Here is a 15,807-nt window from a genome sequence, read left to right on the forward strand (position 1 = left end):
ATCACCTCCCTGAGACCCTTGCTCCCTTCACAGCAGTAATTGTTTTCCATCAAAGTGTTGTCTGTCTCCTCATTAGACTGGTAGCCCACAGGGCGCTCATGACTGGGGGTGTCCCCAAGTCCACGCACACAGCGGGCCCGGCCGGGGCGCAACAGTTCCGGGAGGAAAGAACGCGAGTTGGCGGTGCAGTTCCGAGCGCTGCCGCCAGAGGGAAGCGCTGCCCGCACGTTCCCCGGGGACGCGGCGCTCCCACTGCAGCCGGCTTCCCCGCGTGGGCCGGTTTGTCCACGGAGAATCCTGCGCTCTGCTGCCGGGCGCGACGGGCGAGGGTGCTCTCCGCTCAGGAGCCGAGCCGTGGAAGGGGGCGGTCGTGGTCTCACTGTTGGGCGTGCGGCTTTCCCGTGAAGGCCCTGTCTTCACTCGAGTCCTTCACCTGTGCCACCACCTTCAAGGGCAGAGCCGCTTTCTCTTCCATCTCAGGCTGGGGCGAGTGTCCGTGCAGGGTTTGGGGGGGGGTCCTGATGTCTCACTGCTCTCCACTCAGTTTATCCAGCCCTCCTGTTAACAGCCTCACTCCTCATCCCCCCCCAGGGACCCACTAGGTCCCTGGGTCCCCCAACCCCTGAGCCCTCTCCTCTGCTCTGCTGCAGGAACTTACGCTCCCGTCCTGTTCGCTCGGCTCAGGCAATGCCCATCAGCACATCCTTGCTCTTCTAACATGGTGTGGACCTCTCTCTTCTGCTTTCAACTCTCTCCCCAGCCCCCACCCCGCCCCCGGCCGAAGGGAGAGGCACGTGGGATCCCTGTTCCCCGACCAGGGACCAAACCTGCGCCCCTTGCAGTGGAAGCATGGAGTCAACCACTGGACCACCAGAGAAGTTCCTGCTTTCAACTCTTTTTATGTTCCCTTTATCCTTGGGGTTTAAGCCTCTTTAAAAAATAATAAATTCCGTGTTGCAGGTTTTCAGGCCGAGTGGAGATGAGTCTGTCACAGGCTGGTTGGTAGGTTTGGGGGAAGGTTAGATGCTGCATCCTGCAGATTCTGCGTGCAAATGATTGTAGTTTTAGCACCATTCTCTGGAGGTGGTGGGATGAAGTAAAAAGAGCAAAGATACCCAAGCTGACACATACACTTACTTATGCAGGAAGTGAATAGAACAGCAGATGTGGGGGCTTGTGAGAGGGCAGGTCACACTGCTCTCCTCCCATCCGAAGTTTGTAATTCACTGAGAGACACAAACAGAAGTCAGACACACAGACGTGAAAATATCAGCTTTATTAAGAATAACTCTGAATTGGAGGAATGATCTAGATCTGGGGCCATGTGGGTTGCCCAATACTTTGCACCTGCCAGCCACAGGTGAACTGGAAAGCCACAGGTGTCTTCTGTGAAGGAAAGAAGGACCTAAGGACAGGTTACCCCAGAGAGACCGGGTGGGGTCTGCTCAGCGTACTCAGCGCCTCCTCCAAACTCACAAATACTGTGAGTCCAGGTGAGCAGGGGGCGAAGAGGGTGGAGAGACCTTCTGTACTTCCTCAGAGGCGTGAAAATCCCTTTCTGGAAACACGAGGAGAGACAAATGTTGCCAATGGCATAAGATTTTTCCAGATCCCAATTTATATCCCAGTGGTGAGACCCATTTTCGGAAATAAAACAATAGAACAGGGGCTTCCCTGGTGGTGCAGTGGTTGAGAGTCCGCCTGCCGATGCAGGGGACACGGGTTCGTGCCCCGGTCCGGGAAGATCCCACATGCCGCGGAGCGGCTGGGCCCGTGAGCCATGGCCGCTGGGCCTGCACGTCCGGAGCCTGTGCTCCGCAATGGGAGAGGCCACAACAGTGAGAGGCCCGCGTACCGCAAAAAGAAAACAAAACCCAAAACAATAGAACGCTTGGCATGTCCTCCTCAGATAATTGGGCATCATGCATGCCAAATATGGTCAATGGAAATTATGGATAGCATATAGTACCACCTTAGTGAAAAAAGGCATAGATAGCCGAAGCCACAACTACACTGAAGAGCTGCAGGCCACTGACCTGAAAGTCATTGATTGTGTGCAACAGTGAGCTCAGGGGGAAGAGGGAGTTGTCTTTTCTGAGAAGCAGAAGGTACACATCACAGTGGTGTCTTTAGATCAGCCAGAGTAGGATTATTTACACTGTGAAAATTGGCACACACTACCAGTCGGGGTTCCGTTCACTCAGAGAGCCAGCTGTTGACACTCAACATCATACCACTGCCTCGCTGCCCCTCAGCTTTACCAGCCTCGGGTACCACCTCCCCCCACAGGAAGCAGTTTCCCCACTCCTGACCAAACCCCAAACCTGCTTCCCCTTCCTCTTTTTCTAAAAAATTAATTAATTAATTAATTTACTTTTGGCTGCTTTGGGTCTTCGTTGCTGCGCGCGGGCTTTCTCCAGTTGCAGCGAGCGGGGGCTACTCTTCATTGCAGTGCATGGGCTTCTCATTGCGGTGGCTTCTCTTGTTGCGGAGCACGGGCTCTAGGCGCGCGGGCTTCAGTAGTTGTGGCACACGGGCTGAGTAGTTATGGCACACGGGCTGAGTAGTTATGGCACACAGGCTCAGTAGTTGTGGTGCACAGGCTTAGTTGCTCCGCGGCATGTGGGATCTTCCCGGACCAGGGCTCGAACGCGTGTCCTCTGCATTGGCAGGCGGATTCTTAACCACTGTGCCACCAGGGAAGTCCCTCCCCTTCCCCTTGAGAGCACACACACACACACACCCCAAGCAGGTTCTAGAACTCATCATCCAGGAAGAAGGGATTGCAAATCAGTCATCCATCAGCAGTCGACAGTAGTACCTGCTTCTCCCTCTGGAGGGACACCCGTGGCCTGGCCTCTGTGGGGAGTGGCTTGTGGATTCCTTCCCCCAGGCTCCACGCTGGATGAGGTCCTCAGGGCTGGTGGCTCCAACCACAAATGAAGCTTCTGAGGTGCACTTGTCAGCAAATCTGAGTCTTGCAGCAGATTAAAGCCAGACTAGAAGAAAAGAGTATCTGTCGTGGATCTTCCTCTTCCTTACCCGTGCAAAATTAATATTTCATCTGAATCTCGTTTCTCCCTGAATTAAACATGACGCCTAACTCAACGGACTCAGCCCTGAATTCTACACCATGTGACGTTCTGTCTTCAGTTGCTGGATCCTACTCTGTTGTATACTCACCAGAACAGCTCTGTGCCCGGCAACCTGGGGCTGAGGTTTCCTATGTGATTAAGCCATTGTTCTCACAATTATCTGCCTTAGACAGTGATTGATTTGGCTAATATCTCGTTTAAGATCTTTTCATCTATGTTCATGAAACATACTGGACTGAAAATTGTTCCTTTCTCAAAATTTAGTTCTTGGGGTTTTTTGCAACAAGGCTATTCTGGCTTCCAAACACAGGTTTCCTATTCTCTGGAATGTGTATAAAATTGCCATTAATATTTTACTAGTGATCAGAAGGATTTACTAATGAGGTCATCTGAGCCTTTCGATTTCTTGGTGGGAAAATTTTAAACTACAGATGAAATTTGTAAATTTTTACAAATTTAAAACTTTTTTAAACTTACAGTTTCAGTAAGTTGTATTTTCCAGAAAGCTGTGCATTTTATCAAATGTATTGGCACAGAATTTTCATATCTTCTTCTTGACTCTGGAATGATGTCTCACTTTATTCCTTTCCTGACGGGCTGAGGCGAGGACAGAGACAGGCGCTGCGGGCAGTGGAGTAGCACAAAGTCCAGGCACAGAGGATGGACCAGCCGCTGGACCCCCTCGTCTGTCTGGAGATTTGGGGCACATGCCCCAAAGATATAAAGGGTCCCAATACCAGGACCTGCGGTTACTCGCTGGGCATTCTGCTGGCAGAAGGAGCTGCAATTTGATTGGATGGTTCTGTCAGCCTGGGGTCCCAGAGACAACCTGAGTCACGCTGTGTTTTAAAGACGGGGGCAGGGCAACCATCACACCTTCTGGAGGCTTCCCTGCACCATTTGGGCCCCATTTCTTGCTGCCCAATATCTTTGTTAGGCATGCTCACTCCAGGCCCCTGGTGCACCCACACCCCCACCAGCTGCACCCCTACCCTCGTGAGCCAGTTTATAATTACCAGTCACGCCCACTCATCTTGCCTTTTTATGCCAGCCCGGCTGTCTGCACGTCCTCCCTCTCTGGCCTCCAGCTCTGCCCCCTGCCCCTTTTCTTGATGCCCATACACCCATCCTGCCCCACCACCTGAAGACAGATGTCACGGTGGGCCATCTCCTCTGGCTTGGATGGAGTAGGGACCTCTCCAGACAACGGTTGGGACCCTCAGAGCCGCAGCACAGCTGGACATGCCTGTGCTGCCGTAGGGCCCAGACGGCCCCACGGCCTGCGCCCAACATCGGACCCCAGAACACAGAACAGAACTGACGAGGAATCTGTCATTTCTTTAACCTCAAAACTTAATTTTAGCAAGTGTCCTCCTTCGTGATGACCCACTGTGCATCAGAACCACACTGACCCCACGTTGTCAGCTCCATCTCGGGCCCGCGGTCCCCCCCCGCCCCCCGTCCCTGGCCTGAGCTTTAGCCCACTCACAAGGAATGCACCCCCGCCAGGTAAGCTCCATATGTACCCTTGCCTTCATCTGATATGAAAACTGGAAGAATGCCTTCTGCTGGCACAGATGGTTAATGGTCATGAGATCCCCAAGGGGGGGAAAAACCCCATTTCCCGTCAGTGCCGCCGAGCATCTCCCTTGGTTGTCAGATTCTAATTTTAGCTTTGGCCCCTGTAAATCCCCCTTTCAGCAGCACAGAGTTTAGCTGCAAATAAATGCCTCCGGATACTCGTCTGCCTGTAGGTAAGTTACCCACAACGCACTTCATAATTGTACTTTATGGGGTTGCCTGCTTTGTTTTCGGTCTTAAAGTTTCTTCTCAATTTGGGGGATATTATTCAATATTTGTGCTGCCCAACACCCATCTATGTGTGTTATCTTCAATTTTCAGCATTAGGACACTTATAAGGACTCAGCATTTTTAAACAGTCCCATATGATCATCATTTTAGGTGACTTTCAAGGTGAGCCTGGGGCTGGAGCATCAGGGAGCGTGTCCCTCCAGACAGCACCCAGGGGACGCAGCTATGTGACCTCCATTCTCCACAACAAAATGTATTTGAGAATCAAATGTGAGCCACTCTTCTCTGGTAAGCCTCATGCAACAGAGCCCAGTTCTTGCCTCAGGAAATTCCAAAAGCGATTAGGTAAAAGTAAAGAAGTTGTTTTAGACAGCTACACAGTGGAGACTGGCCCGAAAAGGAACCTCCATAGCTGGCTGTAAGAAAGAATTTATTACTAAATGGAGCTGGGGGTGGGGTCTGGTGAGGGTACACGTCTGTCCCCTGCCCACCCCCAGCCCCTGCTCCTGAGCCTGGGAAGGGACAAGAAGTGGGTCTTGGGTGGGTGTTATTTGGGGTTGGGGAGGCTCCAGGTCGCCCGGGATGCTCCTCACAGAGCCACAGGCCTGCCTCCCAGGCTCCGGGGCTGCACTGCCGTGGCAGCCACCTCATACCGCGGGAGGACAGCGGAAGTGAGTGATGTGCCTTGCGGTTGCCCGCAGCGCTGTTTCCTCCAGCTTGGGTACCTGGGGAAGAACAAGTTGGCTCCAGGTGTTGCTGGAAGGGTGCGGCTCCCCAGCCGGCGCCCTGGTCCTCTGTGCTGTGCAGTTCCTGGACAGGCACTGAGCCCCAGGGCAGGTCCCCCCAGGGCTTGGAGCAGGTGGTGTGTGGGTCTCGGATGCCCCTCCAGACCTGTCCCCATATCCCCTCGACCTCCTCCCCCTCCATCTTCTGACCCTCAGGGCTGAACCAGTCCAGCCCAACCCAATCCTGTCCCGTTCTTATCTGTCCCTGCCCCTCTGTCCCATCTCTTTTCTGTCCCATTATTTCCTTATTTCTGCCCCTCGTCTGTTCTGCTGTATCTCCCTGTCTCTGTCCCTCGGGCCCCCTCTCTATATCTCTCTCTCCCTTCCCGGTGTCCCTCTGGCTTCCTCTCTTGCTGTGTGCCTCTGCCCCTCTTCTCCGTCCTCCTCTCCCCAGCCCCCAACAAGAGGCTGCTTCGACCTTGCTGGAGGCTCTGCAGGCTGTCCTGGGCTTTGGCGTCTGGGATGGGAGCGGCAGTGGCGGTGGGGACACGGGCGCCCGGGAGCAGCAGCAGCGGGCACCACGTGGCCAGGCAGGCAGGGCAGCTGGGAGGGTGCGAGCTGTGGGTGGTCAGGGGCCCCGCCCTTTGTCTCCTCCATCCCCACCCTCACCCCTGTACTCCCCTCTCTATCCCCTCCCCCTTCCACGTGCCCGGTGCCTCACACACAGGTCTGTCACTCTTCACCTGCCTGCAGGCCTGCCCACAGGCCTGCCGTGTCTTCCAGTCACTGGCCTCTGGCCCCCCAAGGACTCTTAGATCTAAACAGTTCTCCCCTGAGGAGTGGCAGCTGCACCTTTTTGAGCCCAAGGCAAGCTCCACTGCTGACCGCACCCCTGGCCCGAGCCACGTCCTGTCCACTGTTACGCCCACCCCACCACTCTACAAAGGCCCTGCCCCCCAGGACAAAGCCACGCCCTATCACAGCAGGCCACGCCCCTAAGCCAGAGCCACACCTCTATTTGTTGAGCAGTCCTGCCCCAGAATGGAGCCCCCAACGCCCTTGTGTTTGGAGTTTTGGGGTTCTCCAGTGTTAGCATCCCAGAGCCCTGCGCAGCTCTCTCCTGTTCACACTGCCCTGACTTCTAGCTCCTCAGCCTTCCTGAATTCTCAACTCGGGGAGGCCACCCAGCTCTGCTTCGGGTGCTCTTCCCTGCACTGTGGCCTCGGGGCCACTTTGTTTCTCCTCTCTCAGGGATCACCGTCCTGCCTGATGTCCAGTGTCAGAACGCCATGGTTTCATTTGTTTTGTCCAATTTTTCAGTTATGTAGTCAGGAGAGGAAATCTGCTTCCTGTTACTCCATCATGGTTGAACATGGACGATGAGGCATCTGCTTGCTATCTTTAGGGTGACTGCCTCTTTAGAGAAGCTTTCGAAAATTTATCTTTGATATTCTTAAATTTCACTTTAATGACATGGATATCTCAGTATCTTTCCTGTTTGGAGCTCCAACTGTTCTTTTAATTTGACATCATATTGGGTTTTTCACTTATATAAAATGGTCACTCCCCTCCCTCCGTGTAGCTCCTCCCCTTCATTTGTGGGTGTCTTGCTGAAATCTCTACTTCTCACCTTTTCACATCACATTTTCTTTACTCTCTAAAGCCTTCTGCAAAAGCTCTTTGCTACACAGTGTCTCCCACTCATTAACCACTGGCTCATATAATATACTGAATTTTTATTGTTGATACTAAGTATTTCCCTTCTTTTGAACTGTTTACCTCCACATCGCTTTATCAATACACTTTTTTCTTTGAGGATATTTATTTAGCACAGGTGGTTCTGTTTGTCTTTCTTCTGTGGCTAAAGTCCTCAGGGTTGTTTTTTTTTTTTTTTTTTTGCCAGAACTCACTTTCTCCTGGGAGTTCCTGCACTTTTGACCGGAGGAAAGGCCAGTCCTAGCCCCGCTTCTCAGTGTGAGTTTATGGAGGACTCAGCTGCCTCAGCAGGAACACAGCCAAGCAGGGATGGACCACCTGAGCCTGTCAACCCCTCCCCGACATCGTGCTACAAAAGGACTCCACTTCTTTAAAATCATCACTAAAATATCAAACTTCTTCTGACACAGGTCTCAACACCCTATATTTGTTTCATCTACTCCCCCCACAGGATTGGGGGTTCAGTGCTGGCTTCCCCTCTCACTGATCAATCAGTCAGGCAGATTCCCCTGGGCTAACGTGTGGAGAGAACATTTGTGAAGGTGCGCTCGGCAGATGCCATGATATTTGCACCAGTTTCTTCACTGTCCCGACTTCACATCTTCCTCCACTGAGCACAGCCATCCCTTCTTCCCTCGGAGGATTCCTGACACTGTTTCCACTCCATACCCTTTGCTCACAAGTCAGCATTCAATGGCAGTTCACCAATCCGGCAGGAACTACAAGGGGGTTGATTTCTTTAATGTGAAAGAAAATTTATTTTTTTTGTTATAATTACCACTGTGGCGACTGGGGAGGGTTACTTTTTTTTTTGTGGCCTTCATATAACTTAATTTGGGGAACACTGTGACGCTGTCATTGCCATGTTTCCCCTCTTTACAGGGATCAGGTGGGGGACTTCCCTGGTGGCGCAGTGGTTAAGAATCCACCTGCCAACGCAGGAGGCACAGACTCGAGCCCTGGTCAGGGAAGATCCCACATGCCGCGGAGTAACTAAGCCCGTACGCCACAACTATTGAGTCTGCGCTCTAGAGCCCACAAGCCCCAACTACTGAGCCCACGTGCCACAACTACTGAAGCCCGTGCGCCTAGAGCCTGTGCTCCGCAACAAGAGAAGCCACAGCAATGAGAAGCCTGTGCACCGCAACGAAGAGTAGCCCCCAATCGCTGTAACTAGAGAAAACCTGCACGCATCAACGAAGACCCAACACAGCCAAAAATAAAAATAAATGAAATTTAAAATATATATTAAAAAAACAACTAAGTACATAGTCCACACCATCAAATGTCATAATTCCTCACTGTTGTGCCATAAACCCAGCCAGCACCCCCCATTCCCCGTGCTGAGTGCTCTTACATTTTATACTGCAAGGTCTTAACTATATCCTTCACTCACTAACATTTGTGCTGTTAACTGCCTATTTTAAATTTGCTGAAAGGATAACTTGAAAACTTAAAAAATTTTTTTATCAAATCAAACTCACCGTTATACTTAACCTCAAAGAAAGCTCACCTCTGTGACAGTGTGATGGTTAAGATGCATCCCAAATTCAGGAATGTAAAAAACAATTCGCCTGAGAAAATATGAAAGGTTTACACACATCAGTTCTTTATTGAAGAGGCAGTCCAGACCTATTTATATGTGCCAGATGCATTTATATATGCAGAATGGTAGGATGACAACATATGTAATGGCCCTGTCACCTTTTCAAATATTTACTGAAAATATACTTTATACTAAGCTTTACGGTCAGTGTAGGAAATCTTAGTAGTTGCCATTAAAACTAAGAGTATTTCCTGCACAAAAATTATGCAAAATCTACCAGTTAATTCCTGTTATGCAGCATACTCATATACATCTAGAAAAATATGGCAAGAGTGCTGAGCGACAAAAATGGTAGACACTTGTGATTTTTAACAACATTTTATGTAAGTGTAATATACATGCAGAAAAACACACAAAGCTTGAGTGCACAGAACACTCAGATATTCAGCACCTAGATTTAGAAACCAATTATTACCAGCACCAGATGAATGCTCCTTGTCAGCCTTGGCCAAGGCTAACCGCTATCCTGATTTCTAACTGCATAGCCAAGTTTTACCTGTTCTTATACTTTACCTGTTTGCTTTTGTGTCTAGATTCCTTCATTTAACATTCTTCGTGAAATTGAGCTGCTATTGCCTGTGCTTACTACCCATTCATTCTCCTTGCCTTAGAGTGTTCTGTGGCGGAAACACACCACTGACGTTCAAAGTTCTACTGCATAGGTAGGTGCCTTCAGAGTTGTTTTTTGAAGTTTTAGGTCATGAAAATTCTAGGACATGTCCCTTGGTGGACATATACATGCACAGTGGACACATTCATGCATGTCTGCTAGGTTTGGGTTTGTTAAAAGGGTACAAACACAGGTTTGCTCTAAGTGCCAGCTTTCCAAAATGGTTCTATCAATGGGCAATACCAACAGGAGTGTAGGCAAGTTCCTGTTACGTTCTTGCCAAATCTTGCTTTTTCATGCTTTTCATTTTAACCATTTCAGAGGGTGGCAGTAGTGCCACACAGGGTTTTAAATCCGCCTTTTCCAAGATTATTAATAAAATTAACATACCTTTTCATATGTTTACTGGCCATGTGGATAGCCTCTTTTATGAAGTGGACGTCCAAGTCTTTTGCCCATTTTTTTTTTCTTGTAGATTTGTAGGTGTTTTTATTTTAGATCAGGGGTCAGCAACTATGGCCTGCTGGCCAAATCCTGTCCTCCACCAGTATCTGTGAATAAAGTCTTATTGGGACATAGCCACGTTCATTCGTTTTTGTCTTATTTATGGCTTTCACACTACGACAGCAAAGTTGAGTAGTCGTGAGTGAAACTGTGTCGCCCACAAAGCCCTATATATATATATATATATATATATATATATATATATTTTTTTTTTTTTTTGGTGGTACACGGGTCTCTTACTGTTGTGGCCTCTCCCGTTGCGGAGCACAGGCTCCGGACGCGCAGGCTCAGCGGCCATGGCTCACGGGCCCAGCCGCTCTGCGGCATGTGGGATCTTCCCGGACCGGGGCACGAACCCGTGTCCCCTGCATCGGCAGGTGGACTCTCAACAACTGCACCACCAGGGAAGCCCAAAGCCCCAAATATTAATACTATCTGGCCCCTCCCCAAAAACGTTTACCAAGCCCTCTTCTGCACTCGATTCTGCTGCCATGTATCTGAGTTGCAAATATCTTCTCCCCTCTGTGGTCTGCCTGTTCACTTTCTCAATGGTGGCTTTTTGAGAAACAGAAGTTCTTTAATGTAATATACTCAAATTAACAAGTTTTATTTTATGATTCAGTGCTTTTTGGGTCTTAAGAAAACTGCTTGCTGTAAGGTTATAGTCTTCTTATAGCTTTATTATTTCACATTTCATACTTAAAACTGCACTCCACCTCAATTGATTTTTCTATTTTCTATTAAATTATGAAATTTAAATGATGACAGAGCATTTAGTGGAAAGAACATCCTTTCCCACATTACGATGCATTATTACCTTCACCAAAAGTCAGGTGACTGAATTACATTTGGGTGTTTCTGGAATCTTTATTCTGTTCCACTGGTCAATTTGTTTATCTTTGTGCCATTACCACACTATCATAATTCCTATGGCTTTGTAACAGTTCTTGATATCTAGCACTATAAGTTCTCTAGTTCTGTCTATTCTAGAAGATAGCTTTGACTATTATTGGTCTTCTGAATTTTCACATGAATCTGAGAATTTTCAGTTATAAAAACTTGCTAGGATTTTGATTAAGATTGCATTGAATATATGAATTAATTTGGGGAAAACTGACATCTTGTTAAGATTGTCTTGCAATCCATGAACAGGATATATCCCTCTTACCGTTCTGTAATTTTTTTTTCCCTTGGGTACAATTCTTGAAAATACAGTGTTAGGTAATTTTCCCCCCAGGCACTTAAGGATTTCTGATATCACTGTAAGTGACATTGTTTTAAAACTTTTCATTTTCTGTGTTCGTTGCTGGTATATTAAAAACCAATTTTTGCATAATGACCTTGTATGTGGAGATTCTGCTCAATTCTAATTATCTGAATATTCCCTAGAATTTCCTATGTATAAAAGCATATCATCTGCAAATAAAAGTTTTACTTCTTCTAATCCTTAAGCCTTTTCATTCTTTTGCTTCCCCTACTTTCCTGGCTAGGTCCTTCTACACAATACTGAATAAAATTAGTCATAGCAGATAACCTTGTCTCTTTTTTTGATCTTGGGAGAAAACTTTCAATATTTCACCATTTGATATGCTGTTTGTTGTAGTATAGGATACTCTTTAGCCAATAAAGGAAGTTCCTTTCTATCCATAGTTTGCTAAGAACACAAATGGATATTGATTTCACCACGCTTCCTGCATACTAGACTACTTTTCTTCAATGTGATATATTACAGTGATTTTTTTTTTTTCTTATTAAAACACCCTCACATTCCTGGAGTAAGATCCATTTGATCACTGTTTTACCTTTTTTCCAGAAATGGTCTGTTGTGCTAACCTAGGATTTGGTCATGTGACCACTATAAACGAGTTACTGGTGATCATAATGAAATTAGCATGACTGGTTTAGTTTACTCAGGATTACCCTCCGTGTCTTGTGAATAGTAGATACCTAAACTCTTCCATCAAGTAAAGAGAGGGAGGACACTGAGGTTAATCAACAAAAAATGTCTGCTAGAAGCTTGCATTAATTTGTTCCAAAATACTGGGACTAAGAGACAATGCACAAAATAATGACACCGTATTCATATCAAATAAAAGCACAGGTAAAATTTCTGAATTACAAAATAGTGGCATACTGCACGCTCAAACCTATGGGTTAAAAAACAAGAGTGGTAGGAGAGCTGGGCCTATGTTATAGAGCATGAGCAGTACAGCCATCCTTCACTGAACAGACTAGATTCCAAATCATCTATGCATAGTTTATGAAAATAGTATTTTTAAGTCTTTTTTGCTCAAATGCAGTTGGAAACTTTACAAAAATCACTGGTTCCTCTCTTGATGAAGCACTCATTAAAAACCATTTGTAAATGCCTCTAAAGAACAGAAAACTATGTATTTAACTATTCTATACCTATCAAACATCTCACCAACAATATGTCCTACATTAGTACATTTTGCCATCTTAATACTCAAATAAGAATACTGCCTTTTCACAAATTATTCAAATCCCAACTGGCAGAGTTGCATAGAATTAATCACATTTTGGAAACGTGATAGAAACCGCCATATACATATTTAATGCTACGATCCTCATAATCAACTCCAGAAGATTTTAAAACTTCATTTTCTGCGATGAAGGTTTATTCAGAGCTGATAGCTTCTGATGTCATTCCTTAAAACATCTGATTTTATATCAGAAATATGGCTTTTAGTATAACAATTTCCATGACAATGTATTTTCCACATTCATCACTTTGACAGGTTTCGCCTTGGTATGATTCCCTGATATGTGAATACAATTGGAATCCAAAATAAATATTAAATATTTATAGAGTTTCACTCTTGTATAAACTGTCTAGTGTCCAATGAGTTGTAGGGTCTTGCTGAAGGCTTTGCTTCTTGTTGCAGTTTTAGGGATTCTTCTCTATGAAAATTCAGATTAGAATAAATCTAACATCTAAATGCTTTTCCTCATTCAGAAACATGAACTCTCAGACAGTGATATCTGACTCCCAACTGACTTCCCATACTCATTATGTGCAGAGGGTTTTCTAAAATGAGATCTGACTTCAGAGGAGCATTCCCATGTCAAGTACGTTCATATTCCCTCTCCTGTGAATTCTCTGATGGCTATTGAAGGCTGACCTGTGATGGAACTTTTTCCCACATTCATTACATTCATAGGGCTTCTCTCCTGAATGAGTTCTATAATGCACAGTGAGGTATGACTTCTGAGAAAAGACTTTCCCACATTCGTTACATTCATAGGGCTTCTCTCCTGAATGGCTTCTATAGTGTACGGTGAGGTTTGACATCCGAGAGAAAACTTTCCCACACTTACTACATTCATAGGGCTTCTCTCCTGAATGAATTCTATGATGTATAGTGAGGTAAGACTTCTGAGAGAAGAACTTCCCACATTCATAACACTCGTAGGGTTTCTCTCCTGTGTGGACTCTTTGATGTCTAAAGAGGGATGAGTTATGGGAGAAGGTTTTCCCACATTCGTTACATCCGTAGGGCTTCTCTTCTGAATGACTTCTATAATGTATAGTATAGTATGACAGCTCAGAGAACAATTTCCCGCATATGTTACATTCATAGGACTTTTCCCCTTTGGGAAGTGACTGGTGCCCATCAAAGGCTGAATTTTCAAGTAAGGTTTTCCCACATTCACTACATTCATAGGGCTTCTCTCCTAAGTGAGTTGTGTGATGGTTGGTGAGATATGAGAACTTTCCACACTCACTACATTCGTGGGGTTTCTCATCTGTGTGTACTTTCCGATGTCTAATGAAGGCTGAGTTTAGATTGAAGGTTTTGCCACATTCATTGCATTCATAGGGCTTCTCTTCTAAATGACTTCTGTAATGGATAGTGAGGTATGACACCCGAGAAAAGAATTTCCCACATTCACTACACTGATAGGGTTTCTCTCCTGTGTGTGTTCTCTGATGTGTAATAAGGGTGGATTTTCGGTAATAGGATTTCCCACATTCATTACACTTATAAAGTTTCTCTCCCGTGTGCGTTCTCTGATGGTCACTGAGGGCTGACTTGCGGGAGAAGGATTTGCCACATTCGTTACATGGATACGGTCTCTCTCCTGAATGGTTTCTCTGGTGTAAGGTGAGATGTGTCTTTTGGCAGAAGGTTTTCCCACATTCATTACATTCATAGGGTTTCTCTCCTGAGTGAGTCCTCAGGTGTTGAGTGAGGTGTAACTTCTGACAGAAGGTTTTTCCGCACTCATTGCATTTATAGGGCTTCTCCTCTAAGTGTGATCTCCGATGTACGGTGAGGGTTCCTTTTTGGCTGAAGGATTTCCCACATACGTTACATTCGTAAGGTTTCTCTCCTGTGTGAGCCCTCTGGTGTATAATGAATTTTGACTTTTTACAGAAGGATTTCCCACACTCACTGCATTCAAAGGGCTTCAATTCCATCTGTGATCTCTGGTATACATTAAAACTTGACATCTGGATGAAGTCTGATCCAGAATCATTCCAATCATAGGGCTTCTCCCCCATATAAGCTCTCTTATGAGTAATGAAAACAGCTTCATTGTCTAAGGCTTCTGTGCATTCATTATATTCAAAGGGTTTCTCCAAAATACTAATTTTCTGAATACTTTCTTCATTTTGAGAAAAGGCTTCCCCATTTTGATGAAATTCATAGAGTTTCTCTCCATGAAATGTTTTCCCACATTCACTACACTCATCAGGTTTCTCTCTTGCATAGCTTCCATCACTAATAATTAATTCTGAAGTAGATCCCAAAGTCCTTCCACATGAGACACAATTATGAGACATTAGGTTTGAAGGAACAAGGCTTATTTCCATGTTATAAGTTTTATCAAATGCAACCTCTCTCTCCTCAGTCAGGGTTCTGCTGTTGATAGAAACAGCTTGCCTTGAACATTCGTCTTTATTTTCTTGGGCTCTCTCCATCAGGTCATCAACTTTCCAGACTTCTTCTAAAAAGGAATAAAATTAAACAAACTTTGTGAATCTGAACATACCAGTTATAGAATGGGAGCAGTACTCAAGGGCCTACTGTGGGCTTGACTCTGGCTTTAGGGTCAATCTCCACAAATAAAATTTTCAGTATATAATCCTCTTTCCCCCTTGATTTGTCATATAAGACAAACAGACAGACATGGGGGGTGGGGGAGGGATGGGGAAAGGATGAGAGCAGGATAGGACTCAGCAGTAGAAGAAAGAGTAAATTCACACTGAACACAAGTACCTTTGTTACTTTACAAATATGTTCAAAACTTTGGTAGGAAACGTGAAATAAACCCAAGAAATGATGAGCAGAGGACAAAGTCACTGAAGGGGTCCCAGATCGAGGCTGAAACGAGAGGACAGAGAGCAAGTGGGATTCGTGGGAAAGCAAGAACAATTACTGGATGTATAATCCTAGGAAATATTCAAGTATGGATTATGTTTGGGAGAAACAGATCACAATGTATATTAAACTATATAATATCACTTCATACCAAGATTAGCATGGTAACATGCTCACTAACCTAGACCCTTCCAAAATCTTTGCCTTTCTCTTCTGCACATAAATCCAAATAAACATTCTAAATGCTCCAATTTCCTCATGTTTAGAGACAGTCCCACAACCAGGGCTCCAACTCCCTTGCCCTGACTTACACTGACCTATAAGGAGAGACCCAGGCACATAAATGTCTGTAAGAAACCTAAGTAGACCAATCTCTCCAGTAAGATCAGCT

At 46.1% G+C, this 15,807-nt stretch overlaps 1 protein-coding gene across 7 annotated transcripts in view; it reads right to left on the reverse strand.

The window, feature by feature from the left end:
• Positions 1–1,261: 1,261 nt before the first annotated feature.
• The window catches only part of RBAK (RB associated KRAB zinc finger), a 29,909-nt gene continuing 15,363 nt past the window's right edge, over positions 1,262–15,807 (reverse strand). The window contains exons 5-8 of one of the 7 annotated variants that reach the window (XM_067705501.1): positions 14,979–15,042; positions 8,862–8,922; positions 2,822–2,999; positions 1,262–1,558 (exon numbers count right to left, since the gene is read on the reverse strand). In XM_067705501.1, the coding sequence (XP_067561602.1) occupies positions 1,473–1,558; positions 2,822–2,999; positions 8,862–8,922; positions 14,979–15,042 (389 nt within the window). In that variant the 3' untranslated portion in view covers positions 1,262–1,472. The other 6 variants (XM_067705502.1, XM_067705503.1, XM_067705505.1 and 3 more) reach the window with 6 other exon arrangements.

Source organism: Pseudorca crassidens, chromosome 15 (genome assembly GCF_039906515.1).
Source record: "Pseudorca crassidens isolate mPseCra1 chromosome 15, mPseCra1.hap1, whole genome shotgun sequence".
Classification (NCBI taxonomy): Eukaryota; Metazoa; Chordata; class Mammalia; order Artiodactyla; family Delphinidae; genus Pseudorca; species Pseudorca crassidens.